The sequence below is a fragment of the Cyprinodon variegatus genome, unplaced genomic scaffold (genome assembly GCF_000732505.1).
Source record: "Cyprinodon variegatus isolate N-32 unplaced genomic scaffold, C_variegatus-1.0 Scaffold34, whole genome shotgun sequence".
Classification (NCBI taxonomy): domain Eukaryota; kingdom Metazoa; phylum Chordata; class Actinopteri; order Cyprinodontiformes; family Cyprinodontidae; genus Cyprinodon; species Cyprinodon variegatus.
The window spans coordinates 823,326-832,329 of NW_015150487.1; the positions used below are offsets into that span (position 1 = coordinate 823,326).

The following is a 9,004-nucleotide window of genomic DNA, read 5'->3' on the forward strand; positions in this document are numbered from 1 at the left end:
GGAACCGGGCTGAAGTGCTCTACTTTCTTAGTTCTAGAGAAAACACAGGCAGCAGTGTTTTGGATCAGCTGCATCTGTCTCATGGACTTTTTAGGCTAACCTGTAAAGACGCTGTGGCAGTAATCAATTCTACTAAAGATAAATGCATGAATGTGTTTTACTAGATCCTGCTTGGAAATTAGTCCTGTAATCCTGGAGATGTTTTTTAGATGATGAAAGGCTGACTTAGTAACTGCCTTTATTAGCCTTTGAAGGTTCAGGTCTGAGTCCATCGCAACAACAAATTTTCAGTCATAATCAATGGTTTCTAACTGTAGCAGCTGAAGCTGTGACCTAACTCTGGATTTCTCCTCCTTTGATCTGAAGATTTGGTCCAAAAAAATGAAATAAAGGGCAATCCAAGATAAGAAATGCCTTTATTGCAGGGCTATTACTTTGAACACACAGAACTGGCTAAACTGTAACAATTAGATTTAAACAAATGGTCCAGTCAAAGCCTATAGCGTTTGGAAGAAAAGAGAGATACGTTTAGTCTCTAGATGCCTATGCAAATGATCTAGATGTGCAAAGCTGCTGGAGATGTACACCCAGAAGACTGTAGCTGTTATTGGAGGAAAATATGGTTCTATTTTTTTTAAGACATACAGCCAGATGATTGCTTTTATTATTATCGTCATTACACTATCACAAGTACTGAGCAACGAAATAATATCTCTGCATTTAGCCCATCCCAGTAGGGAGCAGCGTGGGGTTAAGGGTCTTGCACAGGGACCCAGAGTTTAAGTCCGTGGGAGTGGGGCTGGAAGTCAGAACCTCTAGATTCCATGCATAATGCACTAACCACTAGGCCACCACTCCCTGTTGATGATTTTCAAAAAATCTGTTGGGTATAAGACCTTTTGCATGGAATTAACAGTAAATGGTTATTTGATATGAAGACTTTTGTCAGAATCTACATAAATCAGGTCAAGTGTTATTAAATAATGATGCATCATGATAGACAAAAAGGTTGTAAAATCAAGACAAAAGCAAACTGACCTGTAGTTAAAGAAGTACTGCAAGTAAACACAAAAATGAAAATAAAATTAACTTCCTGCTCACTTTAAGAGGGATATAATAATAAGTATTTTGCTCTTACCTTACTCCAGAGGTAGAACATAAATACTGACAAGTGCTTTTAACAACAGCAGGCAAACAAAGTGCATAATATTTCTCATGTTGGACAAGGGTTAATGAAAACAATCCCCTCAAGCGCTATTGAGGGTCTAAAGGCTAGTACAGCTTAAGTGCAATACAATAAACAAGAAATATGATCAATAGTTGAGTTATAAAATAAAATTGATTTCCTTCCGATTTCTGAGTTATTTATTATATTACTACAGTAGTTGAACACAATCAATTTGTGCTAAGCTTATGCTGTGGACCGCTTATATAAAAGAACACGTGATGTCTTTATGTCATCGTCAGAGTAGAAAAAAACTCAGTTCATCTCCCTGCCGCCGTAGCTACCGTGATCATTAATTTATTTATAGCACTGAAAGCGTGATTCATAGTGGCGGCCGTTTTTGCTTGCCAGAAGATTAGGGGGACAATCTGGCCTTGTGACACTGCATTATTGCAGAGGGTGAAATACTAGAGACAGCTGTGTCACTCTTGTGCAGAGCAAACACAAAGGCCATGCCTCAGAGCAGTACAGGCTCAGAAATTATTACTGTCACACACAAATACGCCGCAGAAACCTGCAGGGCTCCACAGGTGGCCAGGTTAGCAATAACCGAAAAATTCCTGAGAAAAGAAAATATAAACACATTTAGATCTCCACACAGGCGCATGACTTTGACAGGTTGAGGATTTGAAGGAGTACCTGGAGGGACTGTGATGAACTCTAACATACTGTGATCTGCAGCTATATCAAACCTATGCGCAAAATTAAAATTCACGTAAAGTCCTGAACATGACTTCTAAAGGTCTATCAACAAACAGAAGAAAGACATGTGTGCTCACTTAAGGAAGCACTGAAGAAGAGCAGTGCAGAGGAGCAAAAGGAAACCCATCAGGTTTCCTCATATACAAAATGTACACTTAATAATAATGTAATTGCATCTGCTGGCTGCAAATCAGGCTATTCTGAAACCATAATATGATTTTAGTATGTTGATATTATATATGATATAAATAAATCAACATAAATGTAAATAGGAATTTAAAAAACATATCATTTAAATATTAATTTGAACTTTTGCATAAAGTGAAATAGGACTAACATTTGGTTTTCTACTTGTTTTTGTTTCTTTTATGCCTTCTTATTCTCTGCTTCTCTTAAAAAAAATATTCAACCTCATGGCATGGTTAACACATGCCCACTATCACTTTAAGATAGGCAGGTGTTTCACTCAGAGGTGGTGCCGTTTTCAGTCAGGTTAAATTACATTTATTATATTTAACATAAAAATAAATTCAAATTAATTTGATAACTTTGATTTTTGAATTCAGTACAACTATTCTTAGAGCAATCATTTTTCACAGCTCCTGGAGAACCTAATATGCAAATATATCAGGAACATCTTGAAACTGATTTGTCTAATACAAAATCCACAAAAGTAATCAATGAAACTGAAATTTGATTAGAATTTGCATCTAAAAGTGGCAAAAGGCATTTGATATAACCATGCATGAAACTAAAAACTGTTTTACATGTATCAGATGAGGCAAAGCCTTATCATCAATAACATGTTTAATAAACTGTGGATTCACAGATCATGCATCACTGTCTTTAATTATATTTACCGACAGGCAACATCTTAAGTCAGTTCTTAGACAACGCTCCTGAGTTTTCAAGTATAAAAAAAAAAGATTACTCTCCAAAATAAGAAAGGCAAAGTATTGTTCAATAGAAGAATATGACTTTTCTTTATTGATCTGTATAAATTATTAAATGTTTACAAAAAACTGGCTTCAACTATGCCAGCCAAGAGAGTCAGAGCTACGTAAAAATACAATGACTTGAAAAACTGAACTTGTTAAAAAAAAACTTGCAGGGACCAAATGTTATCTTTTCCCTAAGCACAGTGAGGATAACCCTAAACAGGTCAGAATAATCTCAAGACCTGAGGAGCAAATAATAATAATAATTGAACTTTATTGATCTCATACTGGAGAAATTACCCTCTGCATTTGACCCATCCCTTAGGGGAGCAGTGGGCTGCCACTATGTGGTGCCCAGGGAGCAGTGTGGAGTTAAGGGTCTTGCTCAGAGACCCAAAGTGCAGGCTGTGCGGATCAAACCAGGTACTTGCAACCTTCTCAGAGCACAAGCACACTGCTCTAACCACTAGGCCAATGCTCCCCATAGCTTCATTTGAGCAAGACTTTAAAAAAAAACATTGATATGAATAGTTTTGTATATTTATGATTTGTACTTGGAGACCAATTATACTGAAAAATACATACATTGTGTCAGTTGTCACTTACATTTGACATAAGGTAATAACTTGATAGAAATTAGTCCGTAGTGCAGTTGTGCTATGCTTTCTAACAGCAATGAACCAGTAAGGAATTTAACCGAGGTTTCAATAAGCTATAAAAAAAAATGTTGGCAAACCATTCTTACTGTATAAGTAAGCTATTGAGGAAGTGCCAGACAAGAGTCTTTTTCCTGGTTGTTTAATGCATAAATTGTCCATCCCCCACTTTCATCTCTGGAATTTTGCAAAAATGTGAAATATCTTATCCAGGGGTGATGCTGAGAAACTAGTCCATGCATTTTTTAGTTCAAGGCTGTAATATTCTAATTGTTTACTACCAGTAAGTCCACAAACTCTAGTTAAAAGCCTTCAGCTGATCCAAAATGCTGTAGCCAGAGTTCTGATGAAAATTAAAAAGAGAGATCATATTTCTCCTATCCTCGCTTCTCTTCATTGGCTTCCTGTTAAATCCAGAATAGAACTTAACTTCATCCTTCTCATGTAAAGCCTTAAATGCAGTCTGCAGGTTTACTAGTGGTCCCTACAATTTCTAAAAGTAGAATGGGAGGCAGATCTTTCAGTTATCAGGCTCCTCTCCTGTGGAACCAACTACCAGTTTTACTCCCTGAGGCAGACACCCTGTCTACTTTTAAGGGTAGGCTTAAAACTTTCCTTTGAAAAAGCTTATAGTTACAGTGGCTCAGGTTATCCAGAGCTATGTCTCTAGTTATGCTGCTAAAGGCTTAGACCGCTGGAAGACTAGGGACCCCTTTTATCATTCTGCTTCATTCTATCTCTACTCCCCTATTTTCCAGTATTTTTTAGTTCAATCTCTGCCTTTTACTCATCATAATAGCTTTATCTGATCTCTTCCTGTTTGGCTGTGACACCATCCAGGAGAGAAATATCAGCTGTGTTGCTGCCATCAAGACCTTTGTTTATAGATGTTGGAGCTGGGCCTGTTTTTCAGTGTAGTCCTGTTTCCCTGACTGTGGCTGGCTGGATGTGCTCTCTTTCATCCTAACATGGGAGCTGGCTCAGAGCCCTTCTGCCTGGCTGTGTGTTTCCTGGATGGGGCCGCCTGTGGTGCTGGTTGACAGTTGACTCTAGTATCTCTGCTTTTTTCTGTATGTCTGATTTTATCTCCTTGATCCCCAGTCGGCCTCTGCAGATGGCCGCTCATACAGAGCCTGATTCTGCTGGAGGCTTCTTTCTGTTAAATGGGAGTTTTCCCTTACCACTGTCACTACAAGCATGCTTGGTGTGAGGGATTGCTGTCAGGTCAATGAGTCGATGCAATCAGCTGGTTTTCCTGAAATAGAAAACGTTGAACCAATCTGACTATCATTTGGTGAAATTGTATAAATTGTAAAGTAGCTACAGATGACATGTGTTGGTAATTGGCGCTACCCGGTATATAAAAAAAACTTAATTGAATTGTTGCATACGGTCAGCCTCAGAGAGGGCTGTGCTGCTTTTTTCTTCTTCAAAAAAGGACTGTTTAGGAAAAATTCTGGTTACAAAATCACATGTATCCATGGTGTGAAAATGAAAGAAATTCTTAAAATTAAACATATTGTTTTCTTTTTTTAGATGAGGTTTCACCATAAGTTTGTGGTGTTAAACACTCTTCTAAAAATCTCACGTTGGCCCTTGCTTACTTTCATATGCTAACACTTATGGTAATTACTTTACCACTTCGAATTAAACTAACTTGTTGCATCTTTTTTTGCGCCGCCTGTTTTCAATTTGCAGTCAGTCTACATCCCCTTTCTAGTTGATGCAGTGAGGAAGTCCAGTGCAGAGGACAACAACAAACTATTTTCTGTAATCTTTAATGTCTTCAAGTGTCCTCCTGCCTGCCACCAAGAAGCAGCCAATCTATCACTCAGACGCTCACATCCCTGCCTTTGTCTGTTATCAAGTTCTAAAAGGAGCTGTTTCCAAGCAGCCAAATAGAGGGGCCATCAGCAGCGCCCAGACCCCAGTTATTTCCATCAGACTAAACAACATTTGCATTAACTTGTTTCCTGTTGCCCTGCTATTATGAATCACATCAAATGTGACATATTCATTTAAAACTATATTGTACAAGACAAGCACTACAAATAGAAAATAAATTCTTATATACAGTGTACTTTTTGGAAATAATTTCATTTAGAAAGGTGAAAACTTCACTTGTTTCTCTATGACTGCATTCATCTTGATGGAGGAAAACTGGGAGCCGGTTAGAAGATGAAAATACTTAGAATGCAAGGGGAATGTCTGCTTGTGCTTCCAGAGGTTATTATTTTTTTTTATTGTTTGTAAGCCTGCTGCTGCCAAACTTACTGACAGGGAACAAAAGCAGCTTTGTTTTAGTGACAGCTTAAAGCTGACTGCCTAATATTATTCTTTATCTCACATAGAAAATACCGAATCCAGTCAATCAATTGGCAAATATAAGCTTACACTGTCTCTTGAAAATCCAATAAACTTACCCATTTCATTTTCTGAAATATACAATTACAACAATTTTACACAGATCTTATAATTTACAAGACAAACCATCTGGGTTTACATTTACACACTACTTCCAACTCAGGTACAAAGACTGATGTTGGAATTTCTGATTTCAAATTGCGATCTTAAAAAAGAATCTGCTTAATCACATAAAATTTTATGCATAAACAGAATAAAAATTCATACTGCTGCAAAGCATCCTGCGGCTATACAGCCAAGGTAGTCAGCCGTGTAGAATTATCCCCCCCGAGAAACTAGTGATGCATTTTACTGTTTGTCTGTGAATAAAAACAAGTGTGAGCCGTTAGGGATTTTCTGCTGTCCCAGTCATCACTACAAGTCAACCCTCAGGACAGAAGGGTTCAGATTTCTTTCATAATCTCCATCTCTGCAAGTGTGTATGTGTATCTATTATAGTGAAGAGCAGGTGCTCTGTATTCAGTGTGAAATTAAATTATAGATTTGCATATTTGGACATTTGTATGCATGCCTATATTCCCAAACACCATATGCATGTATTTGTGTATTTTGTTCTTAGATATTTGCTTCAAATCAGAAGTGGGAATTCCATTTAGAGGATCCTAATCTTTGTGATTTAATAACTTTTTCTTAAATGTCACAGGTTGAAGTGGAATCGTGATCACCTTGTTAACCTCAGCATCAGGTGCACATTAATCAGACTAATACACCTTTTAGTGATTGATTCGATTCCATTAAACATCATTAGCATTGATAATAACCATCAGCTTCTATTTGAATTCCTGCTGAAGCAAAGCCAACATGCATTTACTGGTCCATAGACAAATAAATCATGATTCCACTCTGATCGGCAATAAAACTTAATACACTAGCACTAGATTAAAGGCAGATGGTTAAATTCATGACCAAAGAAATCATAATTCTCAGCTTAATAATCCGAAGAGAGAAAGAAAAAAGGTGGTGAATTTCTTTATTCTTTAAGATGGCTTTCTGCAAAGAGCAAGACACCATAAACTACATCCAAGCTAAAATACAGTTGATTCCAGTTCGTATCCTTAATTCGCTCAATGGGAATAGGTGCTTCCCTAGGGTGTGCACCATGTACACAGAGTATTGCCATGCCTAAGATGTGGCTGATGACGCCTGTGACCAAGTTATGATTCCGTGTGGAGATCCACCCATATAAAGGCTGTTGCCGATTCCAATTATTTTTACATCAATCTAACCAATCCTAGATTTGTGCAGCCGATTTTTTTTTTTTTGGCAGCAAATTTTAAAGCTTACGTTTCTTCCTTCTCGATTCACAGGATAAAATGATATAAAGGGAGCGGCAATGCATGCACTCCATGTGATCTCAAGACATAGCTGCTGAATGCACCGATGAATCGGCATACCCATGCGCATACCGCCTGCTACGATACAAAAACCCTGTAAATATCGACTCAAGATATCAAACATTCAGCTATTATTTCATGTTGGAGAAACAGAGGATGGGTGGGTTAGGATCTGGTTGGGTGTGAGTGAAAGGGGGGCTAATTCAAGGAGCCCTCTTGGGATTACACAAAAAATACACAATATTAATATCAAGTAAACAGCAAACAAGCTTTAACTGAAATAAATGGCAGAGCATTTCTTTTTTCCATTTCAGCACATAGAGTTAAAGCCTTTGGACTCAAAATGCATGTTAAACATAGACAATTGGCATATAATATGTAATCAGTTGGTATTGCACTAAAGAATGCACAGATGTAATGAGTTACTATTCACTTATTTATAATTGCTTGGCCGTCCTCTAATAGCAGCAGCACACTGTGCTGCAGAATAGTAATAGTATTCCCAATAGTATTGATGAAAGCTACACTTAGTTTGATCCCTGCCTCAAGCCTTTAAGCTCCAAAGCATCAATCCTGTCTGCATCAGATGTGAGATGATAAGTTTAACCTCCAGCACCAGTGGAGTGGATGCAACTGTGTCAGCAGAGAGGAATCATTTGGAACTCCTTACCCCAAAGATTACAGTGTCTTCTCCTTGGAATACCGGGATGAACTTATCTCCGCGGATAATCTCAGACTGGTTCAGCGGACGGAATCGACACAACACCTTGATGTTGCATTCAGCGTTGGAATCAGCCATGGCAGATGGAGAAATAACGCACGCGCCTCCAGGAGAAAGGAAGGAAATTAAAATAAAAAAAACCTTGAAAAATAAGCAACCTGGACGCAGTGTGAACTAACTGGCTTACACCCTCATGCCAAGCGTTTCTGACAGGCGAAGCAGAACTACGACTTTTTAGATCCAGGAATGATTAAATGAGCGTAAAACCATAAAAGCGCGCCGTTTGCGCGTAATTCTCCGCTTTTAAATCCCCTTAAACTAATCCGTGCAGCTGAGTGGAGGAGAACATATGGAGGGGAATAAATGAGGAGTGTAGTCCAAAGTGGTCCGGTCTGTCTGGAGGGGTTGCAGGCTTTTCAGAGGCATGCCCTGCATCCCTGCCTTGTCAATGGGGGCGGGGCGTGGTGGAGTAGCGGCTCACATCCTCCCTCATCAGCATCACTGAGCAGCGGGAGCCGCTCCAGCCCTTCACTTAACTCCTACTGTTTCAGTCAGGGGACAACAAAACTGTGCATATATTCAAACTATCCTATGATGTTCACCCAAAAATAAACATATTTGAAAAGAATATGTGCTATCTGTGTCTGTATATAAGTTATAAATATTAGATCAGGTGTTATCAGTGGTGGTTCTAGATCAAGTGTACCAGGGGGCCAGCAGGGGGCCAGAAAAGCGTGAAATAAAACACAGGGTTAGGGATTCAAATATATTAACATAGCTGCATGAAATGAAATTTCTATTTAATAGGTTTAATTGTAATTCTATGTTTTATTAGGGCAATATACATTCAGAATTTAGGAATTTTACATATTTTTCACTTTATTTATTTATTTATTAGCAATATACATTCAGAATTTAGGAATTTTACATATTTTTCACTTTATTTATTTATTTATTAGCAATATACATTCAGAATTTAGGAATTTTACATATTTTTCACTTTA

The 9,004-nt window shown here is 38.0% G+C and overlaps 1 protein-coding gene across 1 annotated transcript in view; it reads right to left on the minus strand.

The window, feature by feature from the left end:
- LOC107103069 overlaps positions 1-8,396 on the minus strand; it is a 110,088-nt gene extending 101,692 nt beyond the window's left edge. Inside the window, exon 1 of the mRNA XM_015402592.1 lies at positions 7,950-8,396. Coding sequence (XP_015258078.1) covers positions 7,950-8,078 — 129 coding nt within the window. The 5' untranslated portion in view covers positions 8,079-8,396. The remainder of the gene's footprint in view (positions 1-7,949) is intronic.
- Positions 8,397-9,004: the final 608 nt, after the last annotated feature.